The sequence below is a fragment of the Otolemur garnettii genome, unplaced genomic scaffold (assembly GCF_000181295.1).
Source record: "Otolemur garnettii isolate 467f Iridium unplaced genomic scaffold, OtoGar3 scaffold00044, whole genome shotgun sequence".
In the NCBI taxonomy this organism is placed as follows: Eukaryota; Metazoa; Chordata; class Mammalia; order Primates; family Galagidae; genus Otolemur; species Otolemur garnettii.
Window position 1 is genome coordinate 2,788,576 of NW_003852439.1, and position 20,433 is coordinate 2,809,008.

The 20,433-nt window shown below is 47.2% G+C and overlaps 1 protein-coding gene across 2 annotated transcripts in view; it reads left to right on the forward strand.

Moving 5' to 3' along the window:
• Positions 1–20,433, forward strand: part of SYT17 (synaptotagmin 17) — a 70,125-nt gene that overhangs the window by 11,081 nt on the left and 38,611 nt on the right. For both annotated transcript variants that reach the window (XM_003790712.2, XM_012805729.1), the window contains exons 4-5: positions 93–241; positions 2,814–3,433. In XM_003790712.2, the coding sequence (XP_003790760.1) occupies positions 93–241; positions 2,814–3,433 (769 nt within the window). The remainder of the gene's footprint in view (positions 1–92; positions 242–2,813; positions 3,434–20,433) is intronic.

Here is a 20,433-nt window from a genome sequence, read left to right on the forward strand (position 1 = left end):
CAAGTTGCATAAAATGGTCTGAGAGCCATCATTCATCATGCCACTATCCTGGGATTCCTGGACAACTATTGAGACCTCATTCCTTCCTATAGGATGGCCAGCCGGAGCAGTGATAAGGATGGTGACTCTGTCCATACTGCCAGTGAAGTTCCTCTGACCCCACGGACCAACTCCCCAGATGGGAGACGCTCGTCCTCAGACACGTCCAAGTCCACGTACAGCCTGACACGGAGGATTTCGAGTAAGTGTTCCTGCTGTGACTGACTGGTGGCCCTCGCTGGCTGTCCATTCTCAGTAAGAGTCATGAATTGACAGAGCTGTCATGGGGTGGAGAGAGAGTGGGGTGACAGTCCAGGGGACGGAGGAGAGAGAACTAATGGCAGTATGAAAGAGGAGGAGTGCATTACATCAGATCTCTGTTGAGTTTAGTCAGAAGCGTTGTGATTGAGTTTTGCTTTTATAAATTACAGTTGTAAGTTTGATTGAATTGGTCCAATTGATTGACATTGTCAGCATATTATCATTTCAGATCCTCAGAGGTGTTACCATGTTATAAAAGTGACTTTGGGGGCCAGACAGGTCATGTCAGTGGAGTTGTAGAGGTTGTATCTACAATGAATAAACATTGCCCTAATGCAGTGACAAGTAGCAGCTGATGCTCTGTCCAGAGAGTTACTAGGGCAGGGTGGGGACTGCAGCCAATTAGAAAGCTAATGCCCCATTGAAAGCGGGTGAGTGGCCATGATTCAGTTATACCCGTTAGTAGCTGTGTGGGCTTGTGGACCCATTATTGCCTGATTTTTGTAAATAGAAACTGGTAATCTGCTCAGCACCTATAGCTCAGCAGCTAGGGCGCTGGCCACATACACCAGGGCTGGCAGGTTCAAACCCAGTCCAGGCCTGCTAAACAATGACCACTACAACAAAAAAAAAATAGCCGGGTATTGTGGTAGGCGCCTGTAGTCCCAGCTACATGGGAGCCTGAGGGAAGAGATTCGCTTAAGCCCAAGAGTTTGAGGTTGCTGTGAGCTGTGACACTAAGCACTCTACCGAGGGCAACATAGTGAGACTCTGTCTCACACACAAAAAAGAAAGAAACTGGCAATCTGGATTTTTATGACACTTCTTTTCTGTAAAACCTAACAAAATGTACGTGTGGGTCACATCTGGCCACCTACTTCTGTCTGTTCTGTTGTGTAGCATATGTGCTTAACCAAATGACAAAGTTTGAGTGGAGAGGAGAAAGGATTATAAAGCCTAGAGATTCCTAACCTCTTTTCACTGAGATATCTCTGTTCTCATTTAGCTGATGTCTGAAATTCACTTAATTGGAGGATAAAAGCTTAAAATTCATGAAACTAATCCACTCAGGTAGAGGTAATGGGTGTCTGGTCTTTTCCTGGGAGTAAATGGGAAAGAAAAAAAGAAGCAGGAAAAAAAAGAGTTCAAGGACTTGAAATGATGAAAGCCAAGGGTCCTTGGACCTCTTCAGGCCTCAGTCTTTCCATCTGTAAAATGAGAAGGCTAGACTCACACTGTCCAATCCAATACAATAGCCACCAGCCATGCATAGCTGCTGAGGACTTACCTGGTGGCAGCTTGAAGTGAGATGTGCTGTAAGTGTAAAATGCACACTGCACTTTGAAGACAGTCCCTGAAAATAAAAGAGAATTTAAAGTATCTCAGTAAAATTTTTTTTTATTGGTTACATGGCTAAGTAAAATAAATTATTATGACTAATCTTGCTTCTTTCTTTACACATTTTAAAAGTCATGGCTGCCAGAACATTTTAAGTTCTATGTGTGGCATGTATTTCTGGCTCACTTTATGTTTCTATGGACGGCTCTGGTCTAGATTATTTCTAAGCCTCATGCCCAGCTCTAAACACAGGTGGTTTCTACGTAGCACGTATTGGTGAGAGTACCTCCTGTGCACTAAGCAAGAATCTCATGATTTTAGCTGGTAAGAGAGATATTTGAGCAGTTAACAAGAATACTGTGAGCTTATTGCTGGAATAGAGGGATGTGCAAAGATTAGAAAGATGGGCTGGGGAGCAACAAACTCTGCTGGTTGATGAAGCAGGAGAGGTAACCTCTAAGCAATGAGGTTTGAAATACACTAGTTTTTCTTTATTGATCTTCTCCTATGGGCATAGTCTGTGCCTAGCCCTTCCCATGCTGTGGCTCAGTGAGTCTTCACTACCATCTTTAAGGTAGGTGCTAATGTTGACTCCATTTCACAGATGGGAAAACTGAGTCCCACAGGGTATAAATAATGTGCCCGGGTCATTACTAGTGAGTCACATGACTCATTTCTAGTAAGTGAGCAAGTAAGTGGCTGAGTTGGAATTTGACCCAGGCACTCTAGCCTTTGAGTCCACTCTCTTAAAGTGGAGGCAATGTGGGGTAATGGTTAGAGCCAGACGCTGGGGCCACATGGGCCCAGGTTTCTGCACTTACAGGTGTATGACCTTTGGGAAGTTACTTAAATTTCTGCCTCTTCATCTGTAAAGTATGCGTAATGGTAATTATCTCATAATTCAAAGGGATGTGAAGATGATGAGTGTGTATAGTAGATGTTTAATACACACATTCCCTTTGGAACACGCCTAGCTGCTGTGATGTTGGCAGTGGTGAGGATCACATCACCGTATGCTCTCTCATAGCATAAATAAGAGCAGTGTAAAGTGTGCAGAGAAGATGGGAAGAGCATTTTAAAGCAGAATGTGTCAACTGTTGCCGTTCTGATAAAGTGGCCCAGGGCTGCTCCTCAGGTGGCAGTGGTCTTCATTGTTATTTCTGGTGGCTGTTTAGGTCTCGAGTCCAGGCGACCCAGCTCCCCACTCATCGATATTAAACCCATCGAGTTTGGCGTTCTTAGTGCCAAGAAGGAGCCCATCCAGCCTTCGGTGCTGAGACGGACCTATACCCCGGACGACTATTTCAGAAAGTTCGAGCCCCGGCTGTATTCTCTCGACTCCAGCAGTGACGATGTGGACTCTCTGACCGACGAGGAAATCTTGTCCAAGTACCAGCTGGGCATGCTGCACTTCAGCACCCAGTATGACCTGCTGCACAACCACCTCACGGTGAGGGTGATTGAGGCCAGGGACCTGCCCCCTCCCATCTCCCACGATGGCTCTCGCCAGGACATGGCACACTCAAACCCCTATGTCAAGATCTGTCTGCTGCCGGACCAGAAGAACTCCAAGCAGACTGGGGTCAAACGCAAGACCCAGAAGCCGGTGTTTGAGGAGCGCTACACCTTTGAGATCCCCTTCCTAGAAGCCCAGAGGAGGACCCTGCTCCTCACCGTGGTGGATTTTGATAAGTTCTCGCGCCACTGTGTCATTGGGAAAGTTTCCGTGCCTTTGTGTGAAGTTGACCTGGTCAAGGGTGGGCACTGGTGGAAGGCGCTGATCCCCAGTTCTCAGGTAAGGGGTGGGTCTTTGGTGTCTCCTCCTGGCAACTTTAAAAAAGAGAAGATTATTTTAATTTTATTTTGCTTTAAAATTTTTTTTTGTTTGTTTTGGATTTTTGAAGCTTTTTATTTTAAAATAATTTACTACTTACAAGAGGTTGTAAAAATAGTACAGAGCATTCCTATGTCCTTTTGATCCAGGGTGCCCCACGTGTTCACATCTTGCACAACCAGAGCATGTGAGCCACACTGGGAACTAGACATTGGTAGCTCACATTCCACCATTCCACCGTGCATTGCTGTGTGCGCGTACGTGTGTGTGTGTGTGAAATTTTATCACATGTACAGATTGATATACCTACCACCACTCAGGGAACTTTTTTTTTTTTGAGACAGTCTCATTTTGTCGCCCTTGGTAGAGTGCTATGGTGTCACAGCTCATAGCAACCTCCAACTCCTGGGCTTAGGCAATTCTCTTGCCTCAGCCTCCCGAGTAGCTGGGACTAAAGGCACCCGCCACAACCTCCGGCTATTTTTGTTGCAGTTTGGCCAGGGCCAGGTTCGAACCCGCCACCCTTGGTATATGGGGCCGCCGCCCTACCCACTGAGCCACAGGCGCCGCCCCGCTCAGGGAACTTTTTTGTCATCATTGCTGAGTTGTTTAATAAGCAGAATGATTGTCTGGGCTTAAAGCCATCAGTCATTTTGACTTTCAAAAATTGATTTGGGAAGAAAAAAAGTGAAGGCTGGAGAAGAGGATGATGCATGGATGCTTTGCAGACAGATTGTTAGGTTGGCTTCCTTTCCCTGTCCAGCCCAGGGAAGCCACCCATGGACCAGGCCATGTGTCCATTAGCCCTTTGGACATTTCTGTGTTGGGAGACAGCTGTCCACCCATTGCAAGTAGAAGGCTGTGGGGAGCCCTAGGGAAGGAAGAGAACCCGTCCACGCTGGGGGCAACGGCCCTGTGTGACATAGGCCCTGTGGGTTATTCTGCATCAAACACACTAAGGGGATTCTCCAAGCTGGGCTCTGCTGGCCAAGGCTTTGGTGGTGCAGCATCATGTTTGGGGTATAGGTTTTAAACATGAGAACTGGAGGGGACTGGCCCCACTCCTCAGAGTGAGTGGCTGGGCACAGTGCACATGTGTATGCAATAGGAGATTTATTCTTCTCTTAGTTTGGATTCCCCTGAGGCAAGGGAGGCGACACCAGGAGGGTTGGGGCAGTCATATAAAGGACGCATTACGGAGCTGGCTGCCACTGGGGAGGAGTGACTGGACTGTCAGTCCACCATGGAAACTGGTAGCCTGTGTACTGCACATGCCGCTGGGGGCTGCTGGGGGTCCAGAGAGAGCTGGAGTGTTTATAGCCCCACAATGCCTGCAGCCTGCACTTGCCAGTCAGAGAGGGAGGCTGCTGGGAGAGAAGAGGTGAATTCCCTGGCACTTCTGGCCTATTGCACTGGCAGGAAAAGAGACCTCCAACGTCCTCTAGTGCAAAATAATGGAAAATTTAGCAGCTGACACCAGGCCTGTGTGTGCTGACGTGGTGAGGGTGCAGAGACGGCAGTGGGCAGGGTATTGGCAGCGTCAGCTATGATCCCAAACTAGCGCTGAAGGCCATTCCTCTTGGTGGCCTTGCTTCCAGTTACATAGCCAGGATCTGTGGTGCTTTCTGCATATCTTCCTTGATACGTGATGTCACTGGGTTTTCTTATTTTTTTTGTAGAGACAGTCTTTATCACCCTTGGTGCAGTGCTGTGGCGTCACACAGCTCACAGCAACCTTCAACTCCTGGTCTTAGGCAATTTTCTTGCCTCAGCCTCCCGAGTGGCTGGGACTACAGGTGCCTGCCACAACGCCCAGCTATTTTTTGTTGCAATTTGGCTGGGGCCGGGCACTGAGCCACAGGTACGCCCAGTATCACTGCATTTTCAAAGAATTACCCTGTCTCAACCCTCTAGAAACTTATATTTGAAAGAGGGAAACTTGCTAGACCCAATAAATTTGGTCTTGCTAAGCTCTGTTCTTAACTTCAGAGGAAGACCCTGGGGATACAGAGAATCCTGACATCGCACACCTTACCTCCTTTAGGTCTTTGCTCAAATGTCACCTTTTCAGCAAAGCCTTCCTGATACATCAGGGTAGTTTGGTCCCATCCTCTCTCCTCCCCTTTTCCTCCCCCGCCTGGCTCCTCTCCTCCGACCCCTCTCTCTGTCTGTCTGTCTGTCTGTCTGTCTCTCTCCTCCCCTTGGGACAGCCTGATTTAGCATCAGAATGGGAGAGAGAGAAGCATAGGAAAGGGGAGCTTGGCCACCATTCGATTCATAAGAGTTGCCTTTCTGTGGAAAGCCACTGGGGTGACATGTAAAGAAAAGGGCCTTGGACCGAGCCTCTCCACCCCTTCCTGGGTGGAGACACTGGGTCCCTCTGCTTCCTCACAGGTGAAGTGGAAGCTCTGACACCACCTTGCAGGGGTGAGGTCGGGAATCAATGAGATTGCTCTGCTCAAGGGCCTGGTGGGTGGTGTGCCCTCCGCAGGTGGTGGCCCTGGTTGTCAGGAGAGGACATCTGTTCTGGGCCTACTTGGAGCAAGCCTGTGATTCATCACTTTCCCGTGCCCTATGCAGCCATCACACCTGGTGAAATCTCACTGCGCTGGCAGGGCTAGAGAGCGTTTCTGATCATTTCTGGCACTGTGCCCTCTTGATGTGGAAGAACTGGCATTTTGTGAGCTGAGCTAATCTGGGGACTGCCGTCTCCCTTCCATCCAGAGAGACAGCAAGGCCTGTCTTACGTCACTGGGTGCAGGTTTCTCCCAGGCAGGGCTGGTGCCTTAGTTTCATGGGGACCTTCGAGTGCCTCTATGAATTAGAAGTAGGTATAAAACAGAAATATCTCAGGCAGGTCAGCCACTCTGGGCCCTCATTGTTGGTCATAGTGGGGCGTTCAGCTTTGTCCTGGTGCCGTGATCGGGTAGACAGTGGCTGTTAATTCTTGTCATGGTGGGTTTGACTCTAAATCCTGGCTATGATTCCTTGTGTCCCTCACTTCTGATTAAGATGACTATTCCCAGTACTGCTCAAAGTAGTTTTTGGAAGAGTCATCTCAAGCCGCAAGGTATTTATTTGTTTTCTTTCTCTGCACCTCTTTTGATCACTCTTTGTTCCTCATTCTTCTCTGCTTCACTCTTCTGTTCCTTTTCATTTTTCTTGGGGTCCTATGATGTACTGGGGATCACTAGTTGGATTAATAAAATAAATATCATGCAGTTCCTATCGGCAAGAAAAATCCCAGTCTAGAGGGAAAGACAGGTAAACAGCATGCTGTGAAAACAACGTACTTACTGTGTACGGTAAGAAGGTGCAGCCAAGACTCATTTATTAAGAATGATCAAAATTGGCTGAAAATCCCACTTCACCATTTTGAAGTCTGAGGTACCATCAGTCCAACATGGTAGGTTCTCCACCACTGGAATGGATCAGGATGTACTCAATTCCATTTACGGAGCAAATGTATTTGGAGCAGGAGGTTTTTCTTTAGCTGTTATTTTTTTTTTTTAAGACAGAATCTCACTTGTTGCCCAAGGTAGAGTGCTGTGGCATCATCGTAGCTCACTGTAGCCTCAGACTCCTGGGGTCAAGTGATCCTTCTGCCTCAGCCTCCTGAGCAGCTGGGACCACTACACCTGGCTAATCTTTTTTTTTTCTATTTTTGATACAGACAGGGGTCTCACTCTTGTGCAGGCTGGTCTCAAAGTCCTGACTTTGAGCAGTCCTCCCACCTTGTCCTCCCAGAGTGCTAGGATTATAGGTGTGAGCCACCACGGCCAGCTTACGCAGGAGTTTTAAATACTGATGAAATCTACTTGGCGGGGGTGGGGAGGGTGGGGAGGGATATGTCCTGTTATATGAATATTTCTCTTTGAATACTGGAATCATCCTTAGGCAAAGAAAGGCATATAGAAACTTTGAGGGAAGACTGCGCTCTTATCACCCATCTCATGCTTGCTCTGGAGTTTATGCTCTTTAAGTGGAAAATCCAGTTGTGTTTGGTTGGGTTCCCTGGAAGCAGAGCCTGAGACAGTGATTCCCATGTGGATGAGTTTGCTAGGGCTACCATAGCCATAGCCCCAGTTGGATGGCTTAAGTGGGAACCTTTTTACTTCTCTGCCACACATTGGAAAAAGAAGAGTTTTATTAGGCCACAGATCAAATTCCCAATCACTAATGAAAACTGATGAGCAAAAAAAAGGTCTGTGTGTACTTGTCATGATATCCAACACCACAGATAAGAAAAAATGTCCTCAGAAAATCAGCATACAGCTCATGGGTAGCAGGTTGGGCACTTCTATCTGAAAGCAACAGAAATTTGTTAGCTCACAGTCCTGGAGGGTGGGAGTCCAAGACCCAGGTGTGGGTGAGGCCGTACTCCCTCTGAAACCTACAGGGGAATCCCCTTCCTTGCCTTTTTCTTCCCTTTTTCCTAAGGATGCTGTCTATCCTTGGCCTTCCTCATGTGGCCTCATTGCTCCAGTCTCTGCCTCTGCTGCCACATGGCTCTTTGCTCTGTGTGTGGCTGTCTCTCTTCTCCTCTTCTCTCAAGGACATAAGTTATATTGGATTACGACCCAGTCCTCTCCAGTGTGACCTCATCTTAATGCAGTGACCCCATTTCCAAATAAGGTCACACGCTGAGGTACTTAGGGTTAGAACCTCAAGCCTTCTTTTTGAGGGACACAATTCAATCCATATTAGATGCATGAGAAAAACCTACAAGGGAGAGCACAAAACAGGGTAGGTGAAGGGTAATAGCCAGGCGAGGATGTGATCCGAGGTCAAACCTAGCTTCAGCCTGACCTATGACCGGGAGGGGACTCCGGATCACAAACATGCCCTGCAGAGTTGTTCCTTCTTGAGGCAAAGGGACCAGCCTTTTGTACCCCTGTATCAACTAGTCATTGGCAATGAACTGGACTAGGAAATCTGATTTTTAGCTGAGTGGCCATGGGCCTATCGAGAGCTCTTATGACTCTGCAAAATGCTTCTGCAGCAGGGACAACTTGGGGACATTCTGGGTTTCATGGGTGAGAGAGTGCTAATGGCATCTATTTGGTACATATTACAGATGCTACAAAATATTCCATAATGCACAGGATGGCCCTTTCCCCATGGACAGAGTTGTCCCGCCTAAAATGTCCATATTGCTGAGGTTGAACAACCGCATTCTGGAAGAAGGGGACAATGCACGTTGAGGGGACATACTAGACTGTGTCTTACGCAGTCAAGCTGAGAGCTGGGCCAGTGCCTGAAGGGTGAGGGGGGTTTCAGGGAGAGAGAGTTGCTGGGATGAGGGGAGAGCCAAGGAGTGGAGGGTGTTCAGGGAGCTGCTTTGTTTGGGCATGTATCAGTGCATGTGTGGAATGGGAGACATTGGTCATGAGTAAAAAACGCTCATCCAGCCAAATAGGCCTCTAATGGAGCAAACAAGAGTCTAACACAATGCACCAAAGCTGTTAACACAAGTGCAACTGTGGGTTTTCTTTAGAGGCCAGCATCTGCTTTCACCAAATTGTTTGGTTGGCCAGTTGAAGGGGAAGGGGAGGAGGCAGTTGTGTCATAATGTATGAGACAAAATGATTGGGGTCCTTGCTTTCTCTCTTCCCGAATCTGTGCAAAGTCAGAGTAACCTTGAAGGTCTAGTTCTACTTTCTCTGCCTTGGAGAACCCTTGTAGAGGAAGCATGGGAGACTTGTAGGACCATCCTAGGAAGAACTGACAGTTAAGCTTGAGAACTTATCCTAGCAAATGTGCTACATACCCCATTGCTGAGTATCACTATAGTCACCTTCCAAGTACTTCCCTTAGGAAGCTGTGCTCCAACACCAGCGTCTAATGTACCCTTCAAAGCAATTTTGGAACTCTTTTTCTTGAATGACCATCACAGCTGTTGTTATATGGCACACAAAAACATGCCACTCAGCCAGACACCATCACATGTTGACACAAACACAGCAGTGAGACACCGATGTACCAAGGTCCTGAAACCTTACCAAGTTGTTTGTACAGTGCTGCCAATGTAAGTACATGGTGGCAAGTTCATGAACTCCATTGTCAGTCCTCATACAATGACAACTCTGGGTGTCATTCTAAAAAAAGGGTTCCAAAATCACTCTGAAAGGTGGGCTAGTCACTAGCATCGGTGCATAGCTTCCCAAAGGGGATACTTCAAAGGTGACTATAGTGATATTCAGCAGTGGGGTATGTGGCACTTTTTCTAGGCTGAGTTTGTGAGATTAATTGTCAGACATATAGGCACCCTCTGACTCATGGCAGAATGTCCCACCTGTCTTCATGCCTTTGAACATTGCATCTGGGATCTTGGTATTCAGAAAATTGGCAGCTAAAAGAGCTACAGCATTTTTGGGCTTATTGATAAGGTTGGTGAGAAGATAATGGAAACAAAGACACAGCAGAGGGTGGCACTTATAGCTCAGTGGGTAGAACGCCAGCCACATATTCTGGGGCTGGTGGGTACGAACCCAGCCTGGACCAGCTAAAACAACAATGACAACTGCAACAAGAAAAATAGCCGGGTGTTGTGGCAGGTGCCTATAGTCCCAGCTGCTCAGGAGGCTGAGGCAAGAGAATCACTTAAGCCCAAGAGTTTGAGGTTGCTGTGAGCTGCAACGCCACAGTACTCTACCCAGAGCAATAGCTTGAGACTCTGTCTCAAAAAAAAAAAAAAAAAGACACAACATGGGGGGAGATTAACTCAGTTGTGAAGTTGCACTGGCATAGGAGAGATCCTGCTCACCTGTGTGGGTTGAAAACCATTTAGAGGGAAAATCTGTGTAGGCTCAACTCTTGTAATTATTTGTTTTAATTGTGGTAAAATCCATATAACATATAATTTATCATCTTAATTATCTTTAAGTGAGCAGTTCAGTGGCATTAAATATTATCAATTCATTATCACATTGTTGTGCAGCCATCACCACCATCCATTTCTAGAACTCGTGCAAAATTGAAATCCTATCCTCATTCAATGATAACTCTGCAGTCCCTCCTGCCCCACTCCCTGGCAACCACCATTCTACTTGCCTTCTTTATGAACTTGATGTCATGTAAGCGAAATGATAACAGTATTTTTCTTTTTGTGTCTGGCTTATTTCACTTAGTATGGTGTCCTCAACCTTCATCCATTGTGTAATATGTGTTGGAATTTCCTTCCTTTTAAAGGCTGCGTAACATTCCATCGTGTGTGTGCGCGTCCCTGTGTATGAGTGACATTTGCTTTATCCATGCGTGTATCCATCTGTGGATGCTTGGGTTGTGTCCACCTCTTGGCTGTTGTGAATAATGCTGCTACCAACGTGGGTGCAGATATCTCTCTCTTTTCAACTCTTTTTTTTTTTTTTGAGATATAAAAATATCAGGATCTAGGTAGTTCATTTTCTCTTGTGATCACGTGGCTTTGGGAAGGAAGGGCAAGGGTGGCAGAGAGGTGAGATGCCCTGGGTCATGCAGAACCTCACTGAGCATTAGGAAGGATACACAGTTGTATCCACTGGTCAAGACTCAATCAAGTTCTCTTAAGATTTATGCATTTCATTGTATATAAATTTTTTCTTAAAAAAGACCCACCATAAATTCAATAAAACATTGAATTCTGGTTAATGATAAGTTGCTGAAATGCTTTGAGGTGCTATGGTCTGAATGTTTGTGTCCTCCCCCACCCCCGCCACTGCAAACTTACATGTTGAAATACTAACCTCCACGGTGATGGTATTAAGAAGTGGGGCCTTTGGGGAGGTGATTAGGCCATGAGGGCAGAGCCTTCATGGAATGGGATTAGTGCCCTTATAACAGAAGCCCCAGAGAGCTACCTTGTCCCTTCTATGTGAGGATGAAGTAAGAAGTTCTTATCTGTAAGGAACAGGCCCTCACCAGATACAAAATCAGCTGATGGCTTGATCTTGGACTTTCTAGTCTCTAGAACTGGTTAGCAATACATTTCTGTTATTTACGAGCCAGCCAGTTGGTAGTATTTCTGTTATAGCAGCCCAAATAGACTAAGACAGGGGGATATGTACTAATACCTGCAGCTTATTTTGATATGCATTAAAAAAAGATCAAGTGATGAATAGACAGGTGGATATACAACAAAGCAAACATAGCATATTTTAAAATAACTATAGAGGCTTGGTGCTCATAGCATCAGCCACATACACTGAGGCTGGCGGGTTCAAACCCGGCCTGGGCCTGCTATACAACAATGACAACTGCAACCAAAAAAATAGGTGGGCGTTGTGGCGGGTGCCAGTAGTCCCAGCTACTTGGGAAGCTGAGGCAAGAGAATCGCTTAAGCCCAGGAGTTTGAGGTTGCTGTGAGCTGTGACGCCCCAGCACTCTACCGAGGATGACAATGAGACTCTGTCTCAAAAAATAAAAATATAAAATAACTGAAGAATTATTGATATCAATAGCTGTTCATGGTAGAATCTAGGTGATGTATATAATTGTGCACTCTATAATTCTTTTCACTTTTCTGTATTTGAAAACATTTAGATGTTATAGAACAAAAGAAGAGAAAGCAAGATACTAGTTAGGAATATCGCTGTGATCCCCTAGGTGAGGGGTGTCAGCAGTCTGGACCCCACATAAAGCGGAAGTACAAATGGTTAACTTTGGGGTGCAATTTGAAGATGGAGTCTAATTTCCAGGACCAGCCCTGAGACGTTCAGCTCTAGTTTCAGGGAAACTATAAGCAAGGGATATAAAACAGAGCTTCCTACTACTGAGGTGGTTCTCTCGGAGTTTTCCAGACCTCCTGCTTCCTGATTCTGATTTCCTAAGTGTTGGGGAGAGGCTGATGAACTGAACTGTAGTGACTGTGCTGGGAGATTCCAGTGCAGGCCAGACCTCATTCTGGGAAACACTGGGTGGCTGGCGGAAGGCGGAAGGCGGAAGGTGGAAAGGGTTTGGCTATTTGAGCTGGACAGACTTGGGTCTGCAGCTGGCCGCATGTTGTGATGGTTTGAAAGGTTCCGTGCCCAGGCTGCCTTGGGTGTGTGGCGTGCAGGGGACACCCAGCATGCGGCTGCCATCATGATGATGACTTACCGAGCCACTCTGGGGAGGAGCAGACGCAGGTGTGGTGCTCCTGGAAGCTCTAGGGGCATAGTTCTGAGTCACGTCAGGGCTTAATATCTCATTACGAAGCCGGATTGCCTGCCAAGGAGGAATGTTTGATTTGGGCCTGGAAGAAGAAAATGTGTTTAGTCAAAAGTGATATGATATTTGCACACTGGGATGCTGGATATTTATGTTTCTGAACACTGCTTTAACCTGAGATTTGCTCTGTCCAGAGGAAAACCTTTTAGACCTTTGAAGCTAAAACTCAGGGCTGTGTAGAGGTAATCTGTGCGTGTTGCTTTTGACAAACCTGTCTTCTTTGGTGTCCGCAGTCTGCGGGGAAAATCATCTGTCATCCTAGGCTGGCGTCCCATAGAAACAGACCTCAAGACAAAGATTTGAACACAAGTGTTTTATTTGAAAGGTGATGCCAAGGGAAGCCGGGAGGGAGGAGGGGAAATGAGGCCAGCAGCGGGTGTGTTAACAACAAGTTACTGCTGTGGGTGACTGGAGCTTAATTCTGGAGTCAGCACAGCCTGAAGGGGGTGGTTGGAGCTGGGCATTTATTTACCACCTCTCATCAGGCATAGGCTGCTCACAGGAGTCCGTGATTCCCTGGGCACCTGCAGCTTGCCTTATGGAAATGAACAGGGAGGACTCTGCTGGCCAGAGTGGAGAGATGTAGGGCTGACAACGGGAAGCTCAGCAGACCTTGTGGTCGGGGCTGAGTTCTGCGGGGGTCTTCAGCATCACTGCACTTTTGCCACCACTACGGCTCATCATGTGGAACTGCCATGCCCCTCATTCTCTGCTCACCAGCTCTCTTCCTTTCTCCTTTCCTCTGATCAGGACTATGCAAAGCAGATGAACAAGATCCCTGGCTAAGTAGAAACCCATAAACAAAAAGCCAGCCCCACCCTTGCTTTTTTTTTGATACAGGACCTCTCTCTTGCCCAGGCAGGAGTGCAGTGGCGTCATCACAGCTCACAGCAGCCTGAAACTCCTGGGCACAAGTGATCCTCCTGCTTCAGCCTTCCTAGTAGCTTAGGCTATAGTCGCCTGTCTTCGCACCCAGCTAATTTTTACATTTTTAGTAGAGGTTGGGTCTTGCTCTCGCTCAGGCTGGGCATAAGCGATCCTCCTGTCTCAGCCTCCTAAAGTTCTAAGATTATAGGAGTGAGGCACTGCACCCAGCTGAAAATTTAACTTTCATTTTGTTAACACCCATAATCCATCACATTAGGATACACTCTTGGTGTTCATTCTGTAGGTTTGGACAAGCATGTAATGATGTGTATCCACCATTAGGGTATCTCAAAGAAAGTCACTGAGACTTTTTGTTTTAAGAGACAGAGTCTCACTCTATTGCCCAGGCTGGAGCACAGTGATGTGATCATGCCTATAACCTCAAACTCCTGGCCTCAAGAGATCATCCTTGCTTTGACCTCCCAACGCACTGGAGTGATAGGCTGGGGCTCCTGCGTCTGGTTGGACATATTTTATTTCCTTGCTTATTTTTTTTTGGTTGAGACAGAGTCCCACTCTATGCCCTGAGCAGAGTGCAATGGCGTCATAGCTCACTGCAACCTCAGACTCCGGCTGTGGGCATCCTGCTGCCTCAGCCTCCAGAAGCCACTGGGATTATAGGTGCTCCCCATGGCGCCTGGCTGGGTTTTTCCATTTTTTCAGGAGTTAGGGTCTCACTCTCGCTCAGACAAGTCTCAAACTTCTGAGCTCAAGCAATTCTCCCTCCTCAGCCTCCCACAGTGCTGAGATTACAGGCATGAGCCACCGCACCTGGCTGGCTGGACATATTTTAAAAGCATAAAGTTAATGATTTGAGGTACGTGAAGTCACGTGCTTATTGGAACTGGTACCTGGAAACTGCTCGAGTTATAAATACCCCCAGCCTGAGTTTTCAGTTGCCAAAAACAGCCTGGTAACTCCCAACTGCATTTTGTATTTCAAGATCACTCATCACCTGACAACTTAAGAGCCAAGGCTCTTGACAAGGCAAATGTCAGGTTTTTAATGAGAATCCCTCTTTAACTCGCCCCAAACTGATGTCAGCCTTGACCCTCTCAGTTGAATCCTGGCCTTTGAGTGTATGTTAAAATTGTTTCCTGCTCAGATTTTGATGACCAGCAATGTTTTGGCAATGCTGCGCAGCCAGAGCTGGACCTAGGCCGGCACCTTACAAAGCATCCATTACCTCAAAGTTTCTTTCCACATGGTCCTTATTTTCTGCCTCCTTAAATAGAAATTGATTTTATATTTCAGACATCAACATGTACTGTTGATTCCTTGTTATCATTTGAACTAGAAGAGGAACCAGAGAAGATTTGAACCAACTTCCCAATTGCATAGATGAGAAAACCGCAGCACAGAGAGGTTGAGTGACTTTTCCAAAGTCACACAGCTTTCAGGCAGTAGGTCTTGCCACTGTGCCAATTTCTTGACTCCATTAAGAAAGCAATCTAGTGATGGTTAGGAGGATCAGCCCTGAAGTCATACAGACTTGGGTTTAGGTCTTAGCTTTGCCACCCACTAGAGGAGTGGGCTGGGTATCTCTAAGCTTCAATTTCCTTGTCTGCAGATGGGGAGTGTATGTTGTGCTAGTGCATCCTGCCCTGGCTTACAGAGCCAATTGTTCAATTTTCAGGAGTTATGCAAGCTGGTTCACGTCACGTTGGTGGCTCAAGGTCAGCCATTGTGCATAAACTTTACTAATACCACAAGTTAGAGCCTTTTTCTCTCCCTGAAGAGTTAAACCCTTTACCATCACAACACTGATCATAATAATGCTTACTTTGGAGGGTTTTTTTTTTTTTTTTTTGCAGTTTTTGGCCAGGGCTGGGTTTGAACCTACCGCCTCCAGAATATGGGGCAGGCGCCGCCCCGCTTCAGAGGGTTTTTATAGGCAGTCTGATCTAGCTCTTGTCAAGTGCTAAGAAGAGAGAGCTTGGCTCATGTATACAGTGGTGCCATATTGTGGTCAAGAGCACAGACCAGTCCAGGCCCACTGCTTCCAGTAGTGTCAACAATAATAATCAAGGCTGGCTCTCTGTTGTTGTAAGGGTTTTCTATTTATGTTTGGAAATCATCCACAGACTATCATTGTCTCTGTTTTATAGTTAAAGAAACTAAGGCACAGAAAGTTTAAAGTCATGAAGTTAGTGAATGGAAGAGGCCGCTTTCAAATCCTGCTATCTGCCCCTTAACCTCTACACTGTCTCACTGAGGCTCAGCTGCCTTCGTTGGAAAATGGCAAGAATAACAGTCTCATGAGTTGTAATTAAGACGTAGTCGATAATGCCTGTGGCATGTAGCGAGGCCTAAATTAATGAGAACTTACTACTGGTAACAACATGAAGTAAATACCACTGTCAGGTCGTTGCCATGATAATTAAACCAAAATCACTAAAATCTTCCTAGACGAGAGATTGTAACTCAGTTTGAACAGAGAGAGTAAAGCAACATTTGTCAGTCAAGCAATTCATCAACTCCAGTTGGGGTTGAAAAAATGAAGCTCTGAGCAGCCATCAGGGTGGGTGCCTGGTGGTAAGCTGCAGAGAGAACGTGGGGGGCTCTGTTCAGGGAGGGAGAAGTTAAAGGTCTCCTTGGGCTGTTGATACTGATTGAGCACATATATGTACGGCAGGCTGCAGGGCTGCAAACGTGAGGGAGGACTTAGCCAGCGTTTGTTGGGTGCTTCCTGTTTGTTGACTCTGTGCAAAGAATATGAGTCTACATGGTCCCATTGCAGACTCGCACAAGCCTAGGAGGTATGGTGATCGTCCTCATCAAAGAGGAAACTAGGTCCTGGTCCATGTGTGACTTGGGTGAGGTCATTCAGGAGATAAGTGGTGGAGCTGGGACTTGAACTTGGGCTGAGGTCGGTACTTCCTCATTCATTCAGTTGACATTGACAGACAGTAATGGCCATCAATACTTGTGATACTGATATGTGTGAAGGCAAAAATTAATGGGGCTATGAGAGAAGGCTTTTCATTTCTTTTTTTTTTTTTTTTTGAGACAGAGCCTCAAGCTATCCCCCTGGGCAGAGTGCCATGGCCGCACAGCTCACAGCAACCTCCAACTCCTGGGCTCAAGCGAGTCTCCTGCCTCAGCCTCCCAAGTAGCTGGGACTACAGGTGCCTGCCACAGCACCGGCAATTTTTTGGTTGCAGCCATCATTGTTGTTTGGTGGGCCCAGGCTGGAGATTCGAACCCGCCACCTTAGGTGTATGTGGCTGGCGCCCCAGCCGCTTGAGCCACAGGCACCGAGCCTTTACGTTCTTTTTTTCACACTAAATCATCCAACCTGTCATCTCTTTTGCACTTAGCATATTTCACGTGTGCGGCAGCAGCGGGAGGAGAGTGGTTAGTGTGTTGACCCTGAGGCTCCATGAGGACGGGATTAGTTGACTTGGCTCCGTGGACTCCAGTTGTTCTCTCTTTCTCTGTCTGCATCCAAGTTTCTCTCCCGGGAGACAGAATCCAGTGGATTTCTCCCTTGGGTGGGGTGTCTGGGGCAGGTGTTGTCACCCATTTCTAGAAGTTGTGGCCTTGTTTGATCCCGACCTTTACTCCAGCTGGTGTGGCCCTCAAGGCATGAGCCCAGTGTGGAGGGAAAGAAGAGAAGGAAGAGGTGAGATTGAGGGTGCAGTCCCCAAGGAGCTTGTGTCCACACTGGTGACCCGGCTGGCTTCCTTGGGGAATTAAATTAGGTGAACAGGAGTTGGTGTGTGGAGGCTGAAGGTTGGATCAGCTCATCCACATCACTGGAATGAAGGTTGCACCAGTTCAGACGCAGCCAAATCGAAGGGTTTAAACCTTGTTGTCAGTAAGACAGACTCTGCACACTAGACGGTTAGCATCAGTGACCACCAGCCAGCTCCGGTACAGGTGCCCAAGGTGAGCCACACAAAGCCCAGCAAAAGAGCTTCTGCTGCCAGACAAGGGGGAAAGATAGGAGTGCTGGGGTCTCCCCAAACCAGGCACTATAGTGGGAACACAGGTTGGAGTTTTGGTGGCTCCTTCTGTAGCGGTGTGTGAGATGTCTGGAGGACAGGGTTTCTTGACCTCGGCCCTCTTGGCACCTTGGGCTGGATTGCTCTGTGTTGTGACGGGGGTACGATCACCCAGTTGACATCTGCTGCCTTAGGGACATGTCAGAGCAGAGCACGGTGACCTGTGAGGTGGTGGGGGAGGCCTCCAGCTGTGACTTGGGTCAGACATGGCAGGCTCGGGGGATATTTAGGAGTTGGAAAGGACAAGATGGCAGAGGGTGGGGGCCAAGCTCCAGGACCTCACTCAGCCTGCAGGTGGAGGCCTTGCTGGTTGGGGTGCCAGACTGAGGTGGGAGAGCAGGTGAAGACGGGGTGGGGTAGCACTGATTTGTTCACTTAGGAGTGTGGGGTATTGACTGCAGAGCACCCCTGGGAGGATTTCAAGTGGACCAAACTGAGGTTAAGATCAGAAATATCAGAATGATCTCATTTGAGCCCATGGCTCGAAACACCTGTATTAATCAGTATTTCTGAGGCAGTTAAAAATACTAACTCCCAGGCTCCTCCCCTGAAGAATCTGATGGAGGGGGCTCAGGGCGGTCCCAGGAATCTGTGTTTTACAAGCATCCTCAGGGGACTCATGTCAAAGGCAGCTCTGGAAACACTGAAGTGTAGGTTTGTCCCTTGCTGGCATGGCTGGTTGATATCTTGTTCCTATCTGGAATTGTTAATTCCACCCCAGATTACTACTCCTCCTGTGTTCCCCATATCTATTAGTGGTACCATTTACCCCCAAACCTAGGAGTCAGATCCTATGCACTTCGGGTCAACCCACTACTCCCTGCAGATGCCCTCTACTCCTATAGCTGGACCCAGGCCACCATCCCTTTTCAGCTGGATTATTCTAGTGCTCTCCTCACAGGGCCCCAGGTTTAGTGCCTCTGCCCCCTGCATTGTATTTCTTAACACCAAATGCCAAGGAAATACATAAGATGAAGACCAGCTCATGCCATGCCTTTCTCTTCTATCCTTTCAGTGACTTCCTATCTTTTCAACATAAAATCGAAACAAGACTCAGCCACTGTGTCTCCTACCCACTCACTTCCCTGGGCTACGGCCTTCCTCACTCTGTTGTAGCCATGCTTGGCTTTGTTAGGTTTCTCAAGCACACTTGGCATGGGCCTACCTCAGGGCCTTTGCACTTGCTACGTCTCTTTCTATAATGCTCTCCCCCAGATCCCTACATGGCTCCCTCCTTCACTCAGGTTAGCCTCTCAGAGAGGCTTTTCTTGAATTCCCTCCTTAAGGGCAGCCCCATAGCATTTTCCTGGAAGCCACCTTTAGCTCACTTTATTTGTCTTCATAGCATTTACTGGTCTTGGACATCACACATTGATTTCCTGATTATCTGTGTCTTCCGCTTTGATGTGAACTCCAAGAGGATGGGAATTTTTTGTCTTGTTTGCAACCCATCTCTCAGTGCCTGGTACATAATTGATATTCAATAAATATTTATGAAAGGGAAGAAAGGGGATCTCAGAATTGGCCAGTGATGGCGGTTGTCCATGAGGCTGTGCAAATGCTGTGTTGGTGTATCGACAAAGACTAGGGGAGGGCAAAAAAAAACCTGAAGAAGAGGAAAGAAAAGAAAACATTTGATGAACTGTGTAAAGCGTTGGTATTGCAGATGGATTTTGCTTTTTAAAAAATGCATTCCTATCTTAATGTTTGTAGAGTAGATTAAAAGACAAAAGGCTTCTTCTCTCTGTGTGAGAACAAAGGCAAAGGAGAGAACAGAGCAGCTGTGTTTGGGCTTTGTTAAAAGTTGTGTGCCTGGGTCTGAAATCCTCTCGTAGGTGACAGTGAGAGGACCATCGAGAAGCACTTCAAAGGAAGCCTGCCAGGAGCAGAGCCCGGCTCTTGTTTTTCCAAGAAAATGTCTTTTGTCCCAAATGGTTTTCTTTGATTTCCTTTTTATTGATTGGAAATCGACCATGTTCAAAGGCTGCAGGGAGGAACAGGCCAGCTGAGGTGCGTTCGCCCATGCCAGCTGCTGGGGAGCTCGTGGGTCGGCTTCTGGATTCATTTGAGTCATTTACAGATGGTCTATTTTGTTTCTCTCCAGCCTACCCCAGGTGGTTTGACCAGTTAAACTCCTCGAACTCTTATGGCAAAGGAAAGGAGGGCTGTTTACTTGTGAGATCACCTCAACAAGGGGTGAGGTGGGTGTGGTCCCGGTCACCCAATTCCTTCTCCCATCTCAGCTTGATTCTCTTGAGGTTGGATAGGGCAGGGGACAGAGTGTTGTAGTGGTGACTCCTCTTGGACCCTGGTGTGGCAGCAGCTCGACCTTCACGTTGAGGGGTGTGCTATTCTCGGGGTCACTTGCATTGAGGTTGCTCCAGATGCCCTGCGTATGTTGGTGGATCTGTGGCCCCTGGCCTTGCCTTTATGGAGAACAAGAAAATATCAGGTAAGGACCAAGTGCCATGAAGAAAAGGAAACAAAGATGTATGATTGAAAAGTGATGGAGTAGAGGACTATTTTCACCTGGGTGGTGAGATTTCTAGGGAATAGCAGAGTTCAGCCCTGGGGACAGGAATGGTCTTATATTTTCATAGAAGAGAAAGAAGGCAGAGGTAGCTGGTAGGTGAGGTCTTAGGAACAGGCAGGGGTCCTGTCATTTCGATCCTTGTAGACCAGTACTTCTCAGCTAGGAGGTTTACATTTGGCCATACCTGGAGACATTTTGGATGGTCATAACTGAGCAGAGCTGGAGACATTTTGGATGGTCATAACTGGGCAGAGCTGGAGACATTTTGGATGGTCATAACTGGGCAGAGCTGGAGACATTTTGGATGG